General features: G+C 55.6%; 8 protein-coding genes across 8 annotated transcripts; 6 read left to right on the forward strand and 2 right to left on the reverse strand.

Moving 5' to 3' along the window:
- Nucleotides 1–1,026: 1,026 nt before the first annotated feature.
- On the forward strand, nucleotides 1,027–2,790 carry KRP23_6931 (uncharacterized protein; the record flags this gene model as incomplete). The annotated part of the gene is made up of 1 exon (XM_067892180.1): nucleotides 1,027–2,790. The coding sequence occupies one exon, from the start codon at nucleotides 1,027–1,029 to the stop codon at nucleotides 2,788–2,790; it is 1,764 nt and encodes a 587-aa protein (XP_067744085.1).
- Nucleotides 2,791–3,152: 362 nt separating this feature from the next.
- On the reverse strand, nucleotides 3,153–3,836 carry KRP23_6932 (uncharacterized protein; the record flags this gene model as incomplete). Its single annotated transcript, XM_067892181.1, has 1 exon — nucleotides 3,153–3,836. One exon carries the CDS (start codon nucleotides 3,834–3,836, stop codon nucleotides 3,153–3,155), a length of 684 nt encoding a protein of 227 aa, XP_067744086.1.
- A 210-nt stretch (nucleotides 3,837–4,046) lies between these two features.
- On the forward strand, nucleotides 4,047–5,359 carry KRP23_6933 (uncharacterized protein; the record flags this gene model as incomplete). The annotated part of the gene is made up of 6 exons (XM_067892182.1): nucleotides 4,047–4,157; nucleotides 4,224–4,682; nucleotides 4,745–4,813; nucleotides 4,884–4,960; nucleotides 5,030–5,177; nucleotides 5,243–5,359. The coding sequence occupies 6 exons, from the start codon at nucleotides 4,047–4,049 to the stop codon at nucleotides 5,357–5,359; spliced, it is 981 nt and encodes a 326-aa protein (XP_067744087.1).
- Nucleotides 5,360–5,537: 178 nt separating this feature from the next.
- On the reverse strand, nucleotides 5,538–6,536 carry KRP23_6934 (uncharacterized protein; the record flags this gene model as incomplete). Its single annotated transcript, XM_067892184.1, has 1 exon — nucleotides 5,538–6,536. One exon carries the CDS (start codon nucleotides 6,534–6,536, stop codon nucleotides 5,538–5,540), a length of 999 nt encoding a protein of 332 aa, XP_067744088.1.
- A 1,349-nt stretch (nucleotides 6,537–7,885) lies between these two features.
- Nucleotides 7,886–9,254, forward strand: KRP23_6935 (uncharacterized protein; the record flags this gene model as incomplete). The annotated part of the gene is made up of 3 exons (XM_067892185.1): nucleotides 7,886–8,764; nucleotides 8,847–8,945; nucleotides 9,039–9,254. The coding sequence occupies 3 exons, from the start codon at nucleotides 7,886–7,888 to the stop codon at nucleotides 9,252–9,254; spliced, it is 1,194 nt and encodes a 397-aa protein (XP_067744089.1).
- Nucleotides 9,255–9,425: 171 nt separating this feature from the next.
- Nucleotides 9,426–10,333, forward strand: KRP23_6936 (uncharacterized protein; the record flags this gene model as incomplete). Its single annotated transcript, XM_067892186.1, has 2 exons — nucleotides 9,426–9,575; nucleotides 9,638–10,333. 2 exons carry the CDS (start codon nucleotides 9,426–9,428, stop codon nucleotides 10,331–10,333), a joined length of 846 nt encoding a protein of 281 aa, XP_067744090.1.
- A 144-nt stretch (nucleotides 10,334–10,477) lies between these two features.
- KRP23_6937 (Bifunctional IPC transferase and DIPP synthase) lies at nucleotides 10,478–13,222 on the forward strand (the record flags this gene model as incomplete). The annotated part of the gene is made up of 1 exon (XM_067892187.1): nucleotides 10,478–13,222. One exon carries the CDS (start codon nucleotides 10,478–10,480, stop codon nucleotides 13,220–13,222), a length of 2,745 nt encoding a protein of 914 aa, XP_067744091.1.
- Nucleotides 13,223–13,439: 217 nt separating this feature from the next.
- Nucleotides 13,440–14,786, forward strand: KRP23_6938 (uncharacterized protein; the record flags this gene model as incomplete). Its single annotated transcript, XM_067892188.1, has 1 exon — nucleotides 13,440–14,786. One exon carries the CDS (start codon nucleotides 13,440–13,442, stop codon nucleotides 14,784–14,786), a length of 1,347 nt encoding a protein of 448 aa, XP_067744092.1.
- Between the last annotated feature and the right edge of the window lie 73 nt (nucleotides 14,787–14,859).

Here is a 14,859-nt window from a genome sequence, read left to right on the forward strand (position 1 = left end):
TTTAGGTCGATTCATGCTGGGAATGTCAATTCGCGATACTGCTGTCATCATCACCACCAGGAGGTCACAAATGGAAAGGCCGTAAATATTATCGTACGCGGCAAAATTGGCGACTTACGACGAACACGTTTTGTACTTCCGAGCTAGTACTTGATTCAGAGTTGCGGTACCATCAGCTGACCCTAATGCACGACTTTCGAAAGCTCGCGCTGGCAATCAGGTAAGTGGCGGGCAGCATGACGTAGCTCTTCCTCCATCCAACACAAGGCAGCGATCCATACTCGGTAAGTCGCCTGCTCCGTGAGCTGGACTCGCACTCACGGGACCCGCTGGCAAAATAAATGGTGACCGAGTGCGAGGGTGACGATGTGATCCAACATTAGACGGATGACGCCGACGCGGACGTACTCGGTAAAAGATCGGCGGGCAGCCGCCGAGATAGCCGTCTGCGACTTCGGTTCAGAAGGAGGCGCACCGTGGCCAGCGTTTTTTCGGTGCTGTCTGCGTCTGGTGACAAAAAGCCGAATTGATATATCTCAGCGGCATTGGACAGCATCGAGCGGCCATACAGGGACGCCTATCCACTCGGTTCCGCCGGCAGTGCTGTAAATCGAGAGGAAGGTAGCAGGAAGGCGTCGCCCGTGAGGCCAGACATTGGCGTCGGAACAGGGAGGGCAACAGGCCGCGTATCGAGGTGCATCGGTGGTCATCAAATAGATGGCGTTTGCATTTAATCTCTTCGCTTCCATGCTCACTGCCGGAAGGTGCGGGGTCGATTGGCCTTGGGCAATGACAATCAACCAAGCACGACGACATCGGACCAAAATGTGGTCAACACAGCACTTGCCCACTCATCAAAGATTTGATTGGTTGCACGCGTGCTTCACTTCAACGTCCAGCTAGTCGACTCTCGGTGCATGGGGCCACCTGCCACGTCTAAGGTGAAGTTGCCTGCCTCATTGCTGAAAAGTCCTCGCCCAGCGCAAGAGAGAGCGCTTGGAACAATAAAAAAAGTCATTTGCCAGCATGGCCCACGAGCTCGTGAGTCCGCACTGCTCGTCGTGGTCCTTCAGCAGCAGCTTCAGCCTCAGTGGCGGCAGCGGCTCTGCAGTGCCAAGTACGACCCGCAACAAGTTCGACGCGGCGTCTACAATCACTGCCAATCCGCAGGACGACGAGGACCGCGACAGCAATTCCTGCTTTTACGAGGCCTCGTTCTCCCCATTGGCAACAGTCTACGAGCAGGAGAACAGCCATCGGTCACGACGCAGTGCAGCGCTGCTGATCAACTACTTTGCCGCTGGGCTGTTCCACGGCGTCGCGCCAGCTCTCGTCTACCCACTGTTCAAGATCAGATTGGGGCTGCAAGGCTACCAAGCCAATGCAACGCAGACGCTACTGGGCTGTGCGTGGCACGGCAAAATTCTGCTGTGTCTGGTCACGGACTGCGTGCCGATCTGTGGCCGCAGACGCACGCCGTACCTGTACGTCGGCTGGGTGCTGGTGCTGTTAGTATTCGGGCTTATGATGATACTGCGGCCGGAACTGGCGGCTGATGGTGATGCATCGGACGCCCCGAGGCTGATTGTAGCCATCACGACTGCGTCCGTGGGATACTTACTGGTGGACGCAGCGTGTGACGGCCTTATGGTGGAAACGGTCCACCGGGACAGTCAGATTGAAGAGCACAGCCTGTTCCGATCGTCGAGGCTTTCGCAGAGCGCCGTGCATGCGGTGAGATTCCTTGCTGAGCTTTTGGGCACGCTTCTCGTCGCGTTCGGAATGAACTCGGAGCAGTACAATGGTGGCTTTTCAATCGAGCTGTCATTGCGGACGCTGCTGGTAATATTGACTGTAGTTGCAGTGCTTGCGATGAGTGCAACAGCATGGGGACTCAGCGAGCCTCGCGATGGTGTAGCCGAGGTTATTGGCAATATTCCAGTCGCTGTTGCGGTGCCGAATTTACGCACAAAACTGGGCGAGTTTTGGCGGATCATGCAGCAGCGCGCGACGTGGCAGGTTGCAAGCTTCGGCTTTCTCCAGAAAGCATGTCTATCGTTTGGAATGGATTCGGCACCCCACTCGCAGGCAATGCATGAATTCTGGCTGCAGACGGACCCTTTCATGAAGAACGTGTTCCTGGCGGTTGCGAACGGTGGTGTCTGCGTTGCAGCCTCTATCTTCGTTCACCGCTGCCTCTTGTCCACGAGCTGGCACTCGTCAGTTCTCTTTGCGCTGCTAGTTGGGCTCATTATCGGCTTCCCGGTGGTGATGGCGGTAGTTTTCGACGCGTGCCGCAGCAAGTTTTTCTTCCTGATCGCCACAGAATTTGTCGGGTTTGCTGATTGTGTCGCTATGGTTGTGCGAATGCTCGTCGTTGTGGAAATCGCCGAGCCCGGGTTCGAGAGCAGCACCTACGGACTCGTGACTTCTGTCTACAATCTTGCTGATCCGGTTGCAACTGCTTTGAGCAATGTGGTGGGAGCACACTTTCGCGTATTCGACAGTGACATCAAGCAGGACTCGGATGATGTTCGAATGCGAGCTGGGGCCTTTGCCGCTGTGCTTTTCAGTGTTCGTGCCTTTGTTGGTCTCGGAACACTACCGCTGCTACCCAAGCAAAGGCGTAGCGCTCGCGAGCTAAAGGCTCGAGGAGGGTCCAGCAAACGCGCGGCATTGGTTGTATTTTCAACTATTGGGATCGCATTCTCCGTCGCGCTCGCTGCCAATTTTCTTGCCGTTTTCGAGACCACATCCTGTCTACTGTTTGCTGGTGGTGCAGGTTGTTGAGGAAATTTCCAGACTCGCTATCGGTTAAATTTCCAGACTTGTTGTACTATGTAGTACTACAGATCGTGCTCAAGTGCACCCGGAACGTCTTGCGTTGTAAGTACCAAACAGTGAACGCAAGGCAAACTTCTGGAACCGAGACGTCAACGCCGCCAGGAGCATGTCCGGAGCGAACTGAAGGGGAAGCATGGAGCAAGAAGGCTGAGAGCGCTCCGTCGGAGGCAGCCGCACAAGTAGACGGGAAAAAATGTGGGTGGAAAGCCCGCGCTGCTTGCGCGCATGCAGGGCCTCATACCACCCACAAGCATATACGCGGAGCATAGGGAAACCAGTACGACATTCTCAGAGCTCTTTATACTATACTATTTCACCTGATCAATCTCTGCCACCTCGGCGCCTTCCTCAATAGATTTCTGCCCAACAGGCCGGTCGGCGAACCGGACGCCCAGATCAATATCCTCTTCGCCCCGCGAGACATCTCCGAAGAATCCGGCGATAAACGCCCCCTCGGGCGCTTCCACCGCCTTGCACAGCTCGCCACGCTTGGTGCCTCCGAAGCGATCCGACGTTCTCTGGTTCGTCACGAACTGAATCGCGTGGATCTCACGCCGCACTCGGAACAAAAAGACCTTAAGGATGGCCTCGTCCTGCTGCAGCTCGAAGCTCTGCATCTCGTCCTTCGTCCCCTCATCTGGTAAGTAGCAACCCTCCACCTTGACCAATAGCCCTTCGGACATCTCAATGCCCACGCTGAGCATCTTGTAGTCCACCGCCAGAGGCTCGTGCCCCCATTTCTCCTTGGACCCCACACGTCCCGCCGACTTGCACATGGCCTCGTCAAAGACGACGGACCCGTCGGTCGACACCTCGTCGTCCTCGTGCTCCGAGTCCGTGTCTGCAATTGCGTCCTCGTGGAAGAGAACGTCCGGCATCTTGTCCTCCAGCAGCGCTGTGCTCTCCCCGGGCAGCTCGTCCTTGTCCGCGTCCAAGAGAGGGAACGCCTCGTCGTGGTGCTCTCCTTCGCTCCTCATCTCCGTGGTCGACATCCTGCTGCTTGCGGTGTGTCTTCGGACTCGGCGCTCTCTGCTAAAAATGTGGAAATGCGGCTGGAACGCCGCCAGATCGTCCTCACACACTGCGCATAAGAGCCCACACCATCTGATCAGCTGCTCCTGCTTCATCTGGATAGTACACAAAATCACAAACTGCAACCCAAAAAAACTGTAGGAGCAAATTTGAACCAAATAAGAACACTAATGGAGATGGAGGAGCAGTTCACGGGGCTGTACACGTCCAAGCTGCTGGCCAAGCTGCGCGAGAGCGACAAGACGCCGGAGGCCGCCGCCGCCGAGCTCCAGAGCGCGTTGGTAGTGACGAAGTTATAAGTTGAGGTAAAATACGGTAAAATACTGACGCTATCGTTCGGCGGGCAGAGCAAACTGCGCGCGTTACAGAAGGAATTCGTGGCCACGCAGACGAAACAGAACCTGCTGGACCGACTGGCTCAAGTGGAAACGCTGGACGCGCTGCAGAAGGCGGCGGTGAGTCAGAAGGCAGCGGTGGAAGCAGGTTACGAGCAGGAGAAGAGGGAGCTGCAGCGTGCGACACAGGAGCGACAGGATGCGCTCCGAGTGCTGGAGCGACTGGCAGATGAGGTGCAGCAGGAGCAGCAGGAGGTCGTGAACCACGAGAGCACGAGAGAAGCTCACGAGAGCGAACTGGCACAGCTCAACGAGGTCTGGAAGCAGATCCAGAAGAGAAACGCACACCGAAAAGCTGCGGTTCAAGTGGCAACGGGGGTCATGATCACGGACGAAGAAGACTGCAGCCGCGTGCTGGATCACCAGACGCAAAGCATCCAGGAAATGCACCAGCGGCAGAAAAAACTCGAGGTTTGAAGCTGGTAGCGAGTTCTGGAGACGCTTGGGGATATGTCTAAAGGTGGTTTGTGCAGGACGAGAAGATTGACATCAGCACGCAAGTGAAGCGGACGAAGCGGAAGATTGAGAGTCTGTCCAAGCAGGTGTGTGCTTTGCTGCCGGTCGCCTTCTTGGGTTATGGGTGGATGCTGAGTTTGTGATCTCCTCGCTCAGAACGATCTGAGAAGCAAGGATGCCGAGGTGAAGCAACGAGAACAAGATTACATGACGCTCCAGCAAATGAAGCAATGGTACGTCGACTCGGCTAAAGCGTCACTGTTTATCAGGCTCGACCTCTTAACCACGGCAACGTGTTGCAGGTATGACCACGTCAGAAGCATCCAGGAGTCCCTTTCCGGAATAGAGACCACGAAGGTTGCTGATGACTACCTTGAAGTGCGAGTGTTGAAGTCGCATACCGTGCGGCTATTCTGTGACCCGGAATCTACGCATCTACAGCATGTTCAGGTGAGCCGTGTTCCTGTTGCTTGTATCGAATCTAAATATTCCTCACGCGGATGTGTTTCTTGCAGTTCCTCACCCCCGATGTGGACGCTACTGACCTTGTCGAGGTTGCTGTGCGTGGGAACAATGTGCAGTATCTGTTGTGTGAATATCGTGAACGCGTGCGAGAACAGTTAGCGCTGTAAAGTCGACAGGCAAGACAACATATCACTTGGTCAAGGGAAAGCAACAATGGGGACGCATTTTATACAGCTACACGTCCGTTTGCCAAGACTCTTGCTGCCGCTGATACGTAATTGAAGCTAATAGGGTTGCAGGAGGCAGCATCATTCCTCACTGAGTGTATACGATACCCCAGGGCACTTATTTGGGGAACAGCTCGTTCACCTGGGCTTCCGGCAGGCCTGCATCCATCAGCTTTCTACGAGCAAGAGCTCGGTCGATTGTGAGCTTCAGCTTTGCTGCTTCCACCTCATAGCGCAGCTTCTCGCACTCGAGTTTGTTGCGCTCCTCTTCCATGCAGAACCGTTTGCGTTCCCGCTCCTCGCGCACTGCCTCAGCCAGCATCCGTTGCGTGCTCTCCAGCGCCGCCGGGTTCGTCCACGTCGCAGTCAATCCAGCATTCTGCAGCGCACCACTCACAGCGAGTGACGCCGCTGCCCCCACCGGTGTCGACACCGTCTCAGCAACAGGAGCACTCTGCACACCCAGCTGCACGCGCGGTTCCTCCACGGCTGTCTCTGCTGCCGTCGTCTTGGGGTCCAGCTCCTGTACATCCTCTTCCCCTGGCAATTTCCTCTTCCGGATGGGCACGGGATACAGCGACGTCCGTGGATGATACGAGCGTCTCGCCCTCGCTCCCTTGTCATCTTCCTGTCCGAACACGTCGTTCAGTACGTGATAATAGCGACACATGCGCAGCACGTGGACTTCTGCAGGACCCTGACCGGCGTCCACCGTTGCAGTCTCTTCGTCCGTTACGTCCTCCGCCACGCGCTTGAACGCATACGGGTCAAGGCTGTTCTCTTTGAGCCACGTGCGCGCCGCATCGAAGCTGCGCTCCAGCTCGCTAATCTGCGTGCGGATGTTGGCGTTCTCCCGGTGGTGGATGCCGTGCTGCCGCATGTTGTTCTTGATCTCAGAGCACAGCGTCTCGCGCGTCTCGCCCGTCTGCGACTTGCCATCTCGCCATCGCGCGTAGTTGCCGGGCGTCGTGAGCCATTCCAGCAGGATGCCGATGGACGTCTTGCCGCCGCGCGTGGAGCTGTCACTGTCCCAGAGCACGCGCTGTCGCCGCGCAGTGGGCGCCGACGAGCTCCGAGAAGCGCCTGCCGATGTTGAAAACGATGCGGCCGAGCTCATTGAGTTAGAGTCTAGGTTGGTCGGTTGCCGTAGAAATCTAGAGAAAGTTTGAGAGTGGCGTGGTGTACATCAACACACGTCGTGCCAGTCATACTGGCCAAAGTTCAGGTCAATATTTGAGCACTCAGCGGCGTCGAGCTTCTTTGCGTACGCGTAGCCACTGAAGCAGCCGAAGGTGGCTTTGGATGCGATGATGCGCTTTCTTGACATCCTTTTCTACATGACCCTAGTGGATAAAGGTGAATACTCAAACTATTGGGGCTCTCAGGTTGGGGATAGCATTCTGAACGCTGATACTTTGGACGGTAATGTCACTCAAGCGATTCCAGCACATCTGCAAGAAGCTATGCTTCCGCAACGATGTCGATCGTGCGGGTCTTTCACGGGGTCCTGCAACCAGTGCTCGCCCGCTACCCGAGAGTCCCGACCTTATACAGCACGCTGATGGTTAGTTGAACAAACAATTGCCCCGGGGAAGCTACCAAAACTCCGGGGCGGTATTAATACGCAACTGTAATATATACACTAGCTCTTTCAGAGAGAGACCCCGCCGGCTATTGCCGTAAAATATTTATGGGGCGAGACCTTTAGAATACGAAGTGCTACTCCCGTGCCGGCTTGACCGCGCTCCGGGGCAACATATTTGGAATGCCTGGACATCATTGAGAAACCTTGGCAAATGTGATATGGTGTTACCTTCGGGGTAGTCTTCTAGCGTGGATCCCCGTGGCCACGGTCTTCTCCGTAGCTTGTAGTTGTCGAGCTCGAGCTCTGCGCTTAAAGGGAAAAAAGTAAAACTCGAGCTTGTTCTTGCGCGAGAAGATGTTCATCATGGCGTCTCTTGTCGTCTGCTGTGCCTGGCTAATGAGCGCCTTCCTCGCCTTCCTCGCCTTCCTCGTAAAACTGAATTCTGCTCCTGCTGAAGCGTCAACCCCAGCAAGAGGCTTAGCCCTATGGTATCTCTGGAGTCTGCTAACTGCTTGGTTTCACTAAAGGATGATGTGGACACATCAAGCCCAGGTCGCCCACGGGGGCATCTTGAACCTCTACCTTGGGGATCGTGTCTTAGCTGTCTGCAGGTCTGGGATCAACATACGCGGGCGATATATTCGCCTTCACAGGAAATTTCAGGGCACTATGCCACTCATAGGTTGATGGGTCAGTTGTGAGCATTTTTTCGCGTAGTCAGGTAGAGAGGTTCAGTTAGGGAGGTGTGACTGTACTATCCCATTTTTACTTAGTATTGTAAAAATGTTTTTACCAAAGTAAAATGCCACTGAAAAAGTGGCGACTGTTTTAACCCAATCAGAATTCACGCCCTGTAGAAGAACGAGCCGCAGTCTCGAACCATGGAGTCCATGGAGGAGTTCGAGCGCGCGCAGGCTCAGGCCATGGAGCTGTTGATCCAGCAGTGCGTCACTGCGCAGGACGGCTCTCTCTCTGTGTCCCTGAACGGCACAAGCGCGCGCGAAACCGCCGCAGCCAACGTCACGATCCTGGATCTGTTGGCTCAGTCCTGTGCGGACGCCAACGCGGCGGTGCAGAAGCTCAGCGTGGACCAAGTGGCGACCGGTCTGGCCAGCGCCGTGGCCGCCACGCAGGAAAGTCTACGCAGCGTGAGCATAAACGTGGGCGCGATCCTGCAGGACCCAGAGCAGATGCGCGAGCTGTGCTACCACGTGAAGCAGGCGGACGCTTCGGTGCTGGAAGCGCTGCACAGATCATCGTCGCTGCTGGAGGACGAGAGTATTGGGAGGCAAAGTAATGGTGCATTGGTGGAGACCGAGTCGACAGCGCTCATGGTCCCGCCGGATGAGGAGAACGTGCGCAACATGATGCTGTTCGCCGAGAACATGTGCACGACTATGGATCATGCTCTGAGCACGATCACGAAGGACGAGTTGGGTTTGGCGGCCCAATTGTCGCTGAATATTGCTCAGAAATTGCTGGATGCAGGCCAGACGTTGTTCACGTCGATGGGAGATGAGGAGAGAAGGAAAGTGCGAGCGGGGGATCGACGGGATCGTATTACAATTGAGGAGTTGGAAGAGGAAAAGGAAGTAGAAGCATCGGGTGATCGAGCAAAGCATAGTTGTCAGTTGAAACGTGCTGCGGTGCTACGCACATACGTGACGGATCTGTATAACCGGACGCGGGAAGAAGCGGTCGAGCACCCGTTCCTTGCTGGAGCACTCACTGCAGCGGGGTTGCCGTTTATTGGCTTAGCGGTAGGGCGTGGCCACTCCCAGTTGTTTTGACTATTGGAGGAGCTGATGTGACTTGTGTGCTACCTGATGTGTCAATTTGTAGATTCCAGTGGCAAGCTTGGTCGCGCTGGCGCTCATGATAGAGAAGTATTATCCGGAGCATGCGAAGCTGACACTGGAACTCTGCTCCAACTTCATCCAGGTAAAGGAAATATCTATAGACGACGCACTACATGCAATGCTGAAGAATTTACTCACGCTACTGTTTATGCTGCGTCTAAACACCTACATGTAGATGTCCAAGCTATGGTTCCTCCTGCTGAAGATTAGTGCGCGTCAGGTCAGTGTTGTCGCTAAGGAGTGCTTCAAGTCGTGGTACGAATACGCTTCCAAAAACGGCTTCATGGCAACGGGTCTGGAGCTGGCATCGACAGGATGCAGCCTTGGGTTTCTGGGCGTCTCGTATCTTTACCAGACCGCCATAGGTTTAACCAAGCAAATCCTTCAGTAGCGTGGGTGAAGTATGATGCTTGGTACGTCTCCGTGGGTCTCGCCTCACCAACTCGACGTTTCAACTTCTTTAGTTAGTCCTAATTTTTTTATTAACAAATGTTCCCCGTTATTTTTATCAGACGAGTGCTTGATGTTTGCCATATATAAATCACCACGCAGTGAGTAAGCCATGGGCGCGAAGCCAAGTGCCTTGAAGAGGGAAGTTGCCGCTTTACAAGCTGAGGCTCGGAAGAGGTCAACAAAACATCAAGAAGAATTAGAGGCCGCTTCGAAAGAGAAGCGCCTGCTACAAGTGAAAATCGATGAACTGCAAGCAGTTGTAAGCTAATCAAACATTGTGGGGCGTCTTCTAGCATTTACTGACGGAATTCGAGTGCGCAGGTGGCCCTGGCTCAGCAAGATGCAGAGAAGACGAAAAGCGAGGCTCGTGAGCGGGAGGAGCGCATGAAGGCGTTGAAGTGGGAGCTGGTTCGTCAACTCAAGTTGACCGGTTCTTCGTCGACCAGCCCGAGGGCTTCGTTGTCACCATCATCTTCAGCTCGTATTGCTTTGAGTTGGAGGTTGAACGAGGACGTGGCGCTGCGGCAATCCGTTGTATCCCCAAAGAAGGAGCCAAGCAATGCAGCAGCCAGCGACAGTACCCCAGAGACAACTGCCGCCACTGCCAGCCTGTTACTAGCGCCTCGTCGATCACTGAACAAAAGAGCGGAACCATCAGCTGCAAGTTCTCCCACCCCAAACCAAGCAATTGACGCCGATGCCAAAGAAGCTGAAACACCATCAGAAACGACGGTCAAGCTTGCACAAACAGTTGACAGCAAAACGAGCAGCGACGATCCTCCACCGTCTGAACTAAAACACAACGATCCATGTCCAGCCAAGACGAATCCACGCGAATCAAAAAGCGAGAACAGTAGCGACGACGATCGCTCACCATCCACCACCGACTCCAAAGACGACGACGACAACAAAGACGACGCCCCACAAATACTCCATGCCCCCAGCGCCGAGAGTAAAGACAGCGAGGCCGGCAGCCCAGAGACCAACGACATCTTCAACTTCTCCGATAGCAGCTAAACAAAAATGTAGCCACTTGCACTTCAACTTGACTGTACTCCACACATTCTCTACACCGTGCCACACCATCCAGAAACTCATTCGACAAAACCGATCCTCAGGCGTTGCTTTGGTATTTCGTCTTGTGGTCCCCAGTCCGCAGCCATGGAAGGCCGCGAGCGCCTCCAGATCGACACGGAGGTGCCGTCCAACGTGTACGCGCTGAACCTGCACAAGCTCAGCGAGCTGGCGCACATCCCCGAGGCTGAGCTGGTGCGCGGCATGCAGTCCGAGGACGCCGTGGACATGCAGGGCGTCGTGGTGAACCGCGGCCAGGAGGTGCCGTTCGAGGCCGTGGGCAAGTCGCCCGAGGACGACGAGGACGCAGGTAGTCCGTACGCCAGCCCCTCGTCCGTGGGTGTCTCGGACGTCGGCGTCAAGCAGGTTCTGCTCACTGCGGCCTCCAGCACCATGTGTCTGGACGGCTCGGACACGCCTAAGTGCCTCATTCTGCTCGGAGAGTACACGCTCATCGAGCACATTCTGGCGCAACTATTCGTGGCTGGCATGGAGCGTGTGGTGATCATCATCTCGTACTTTGGCCACGAGATCATGGAGCACGTCAAGGAGAGCTTCCTGTACGCCAAGCTTCAGATCGAGTTCCTGAATCTGGGCGAGGAGACGCCCTATGGACACGCCAGGACGCTGCTGTCGGCTCGAGAAATGTTCTCCAAGCCCTTTCTGATCCACACGGCGGACCATATCTTTGACCGGGCGATTATTAGTCGCTTGGCGCATTTTGAGCTCGAAGGGTGTGTGGCCTGCGTGCTGGTGGATGCAGACAAGGACAAGCTGACGGGGTTACCCTCGACGGCGGGGAAAGTGTTGCTGGACTCGACGAACGGAACGATTCGCAAGATTGGACGTGGCTTGAAGCACTTTGATGCTATCGACGCGGGGCTGTTCCTCACGACGGGGCGTCTCTTTGCGGCGCTGGAGATGCTTGCGTACGAGAAGCCCAAGTTTTCGCTGGCGGAGGCGCTCAATGTGCTGCGTCCGAGTTATGGGCTCAAGTATCTCGAGACGGATGGCGATGCTTGGCTCAGTGTTGAGACACAGGCGCAACTGAACGCTATCGTGGCGAATGACAGCGTTGCATCGTTGTCCCCGTGGCCGGTGTTTGTTGCTAAGGAACCATCAGAGAAGTCACCCGCACGGCCCGTGACTCCAGGAGGAAAGAATGTGTTCCTGGCTGTTTCTGCTGCTGATGACGACTCGATGCTGCGCGCGGTTGACGCGCATGTGCGCCAGTCTGCGGACGTCTTCGAAGGATTCGTGGTAGGAGTGAGCCAACTACAGGAAGTGGATTTAGGTTTTACCACTCCCACTGGAGCTTCCGTTCAAGCGCGGGAAACTACGCCGCTGCTTGGACTTTCAGCGAGATCGCCCTCACGCCGTGAACGTGAGGCTTCAGGTGCTCCGTTTGCTATCCGGCGTAAACGGAGTTCGTTCCTCGAACAGACTGAAGATTCGTTTGTGCTATCCATACCGTTCGAGCAACCGCCTGAAGCCACCACCGATACCAGCGTCTCACACGGTGAACGTGGCGTGCCATCCGTCATTGAACGAAATGCGTATCTGATTGAGCTTCCTCAAGTGACGACGACTGGAGGTGGACCTAGCGCTGTCCAGGAAACATCTCAGCAGTTTGTGCTGGCTGTACCTGATAGTGACACACTGTACAAGCGTCCTGGGCTGTTGCGTCGCCTGTCCTCGCTACCTACAGATGTGAAGGATATTGCTGTGGAGACGGTTGAACTCCGTGACGGTACGATGGAGCTGCAGTTACTTGTTAAACGCCAGGTGCCGTTCATCGGGTATGTGCTGCTACTAGCAGCACTATTTACTATTTCGTCCATGGGTGCGGCGTTGGACCTTCAGCGGAATGTGGACCCCTTCATGAAGCTGTTTTGGCGTACGACTGCGTCTTTGATCGTGTTCATCCCGCTTGCCGGCGCTGCAATGTACGACCAAGGTTTGCCACAATTCTCGACGCGGAATATGATCCTGTTCGTGACATGCTCGCTGTCCTACGCGGTCTTCCTTATGACATTCCTGTGGTCTCTGTCGCACACATCGATTGACCACGCCTACATATTTAACAACTGCCACTCGCTGCTCATGGTAGTGGGGCGCTTAATTCTCGGGCGCTATGTATCGCAGTTTGAGGGTCTGGGTACGGCCATTGGTGTGATTGGTGGCGCACTAACGACACTAGATCACCAGCAGCCATCGTCGTCGGGAGCTGAAGTAGTACAGGTGTCATTGGCCGGAGATCTTGTGGCTCTCGTCGGTGCTGTGGGCGGTGCGCTGTACCTCATCACGGCGAAGAAGTTGCGTACCGAGATGGACATCAGCGTCCTATTCGTGGGTATGTTCTCGTTGCTCGCCCTGCTGATATTCCCCGTGTTCTCGCTGCTTGAGATTCCGTTCGAGGCGTCTCGAGATCCGGAAATGGGGCTGTTCGGTTGGCTGGACCCGTCGCGTGCGGCGTCGGAAGCTTACATCGTCCTAGTGTGCACTCTCATTGGTACTCTCGGCTACATCGCCGTTATGAAGTACTTCGCTCCCATTGTCGTATCGGTCGTGATGCTCGTGGAGCCTGTGCTGGCCGCCTTCATGGGCGTGGCGGTGGGCGTGGACGTGTTCCCCGGCCTGCTCACGATCGTGGGCTCACTGCTGATTATCGCTGGTACGGCGCTGGTGGTCATGTCCAACTCGTCCAAGACTCAGACCATCGACGCGACAGAGGCCATGTCTTCCACCTCGTCAGCGTTGCCCCGAGGTCTCAGCTCGGCCACCGCCGCCGGCCTCAAGCTGCCGCAGACCACGAACCTGAGATATGTTTAACTGGGAACGCAGCCAAGCAGCCAATTCATCGACCAGGAACCTGCACAGCAAAGGCGATTACTATTACAGTAGCCAAAAGCGTCCACAAGGACATGTACGCTTGAAATGCAAACGCCGGGTGTATTTCACTTGAATTCAGTATTGTTTTCTTAAGTTGCTGGAGCGCTTCCGCTTATGTTGCTACTTGTCAATACATGAATTGCGAAATCTAGCAAACATGGAGGTCGTGGCGCTCAACGAGCGGCTCCGCGGGGTTTTCTCGGCGCTGCTGAAGGTGCTGCCGCCGCCCTACGCCGTGTCCACGCTGTCCACCACCAAGAGAAGTGTCTCTTCTTCCTCTGCGCCGGATTCTGCGCCTTCAAGCGACCGCTACACGCAGCACTGTCGCTTTATGTTGTGGCGTCTCAACTCGTACCAGTACGGTACTGCCAGCGCGTTTCTACTGGATCTGGAGCAGTTGGTGCGCGCCGCGGAGGCTCCAGAGCGCAAGAAACAAGTGCAGAATCTGTTGGACCAACTCGCAGTCTCTGAGGGCGAGAAACAAGGCCAGGAGAACGCACTGAAGACCTACACGAGTGGAGGAGGGACTGTCTTGTTGAGCGCGTGTTGTGGCGTCCCTGGTCTGCAAGAGGTCGCTGCCGTTGGCTCAGAGGGGGAGGAGACAGAGAACAAGACAGTGTGGCTCTGCAACGTGTCGCTGAAGGACCATATCGTGACTATCGGCACTTTCAAGACCCAGGAAGAGGCATTGGCAGGTTATGAAGAGCAGAGGGAGAAAATGGCGGACAGCACTGCGGGGTTTACCAAGTTGAGACAATTAGCTGATAAGGTGGAGGCAGAGCAACGTGCAGAAGACGAGCGGGTGTTGAACGAGGCGGTGGCACAGTGTCACCCGAGACTGACGTCATTGAAGGCGTCGGCGTTGGCCGCTTCGGCTGCAAGCGCGAACAGCTCGGTGTTGAATGCGAGTGGAGCAGGGCGAGCTATTCCACGGTCGGTGGCTAGGAGCATCGCAACTGCTGCCTCGTCGTCGCCTGCAGCGAGTCCTGCGCCTTCAGAGGCTGGAGCTTCGCCGCTGAGAGTGTCGAGAGCATCAAAGAGGCAGAAGGCGGAGAGCAGCAGCGCTGCTACGGCGCCGGCAAAGCGGCAGAGAGTGGAGTCGGCCAGCAACTCTGGAGCTAGCACGGCTTCCTCGTCGACCGGGCGCTCATATCTCAAACTGCGGCGGCTTATCCAGAAGCGCTTGTGTCGGCACTTGAAAGGCAAAGAAGTCTGCGTGCTCTCGAGTCCGGAGAAGCTTGACGAGGCCAGATTGCGGGCATCGGGGCGGCTAGAGGCTGGCAAGGTGTTCTCATTCCGTCGCAAGAAGCAGTTGACCTTCGCCAACTACGTTCAGGACGAGCTGGGCCGTGCCGAATCGGCGTGTGCGCACATGTTTCTCGTTCGGACGAAAGAGTGCATCGATGACCACTTGAAAGTCTGTGATGCCTTCTCAGACAGAGAGCGCGAGCTTGAGCCTAGCAGGCACCCGCAGCCAGCGAAAAGCCGGCGCCGAGCGCGCTAACAATGCGGGTTCTTTGTGTGCAACGTCTTCTAATATGAATTTCTGTGCAACTTGTCAGGCGCTTTCTACTACA

The sequence above is a fragment of the Phytophthora ramorum genome, assembly GCF_020800215.1.
Source record: "Phytophthora ramorum isolate Pr-102 chromosome Unknown Phyram_PR-102_s0006, whole genome shotgun sequence".
Lineage (NCBI taxonomy): Eukaryota > Oomycota > Peronosporomycetes > Peronosporales > Peronosporaceae > Phytophthora > Phytophthora ramorum.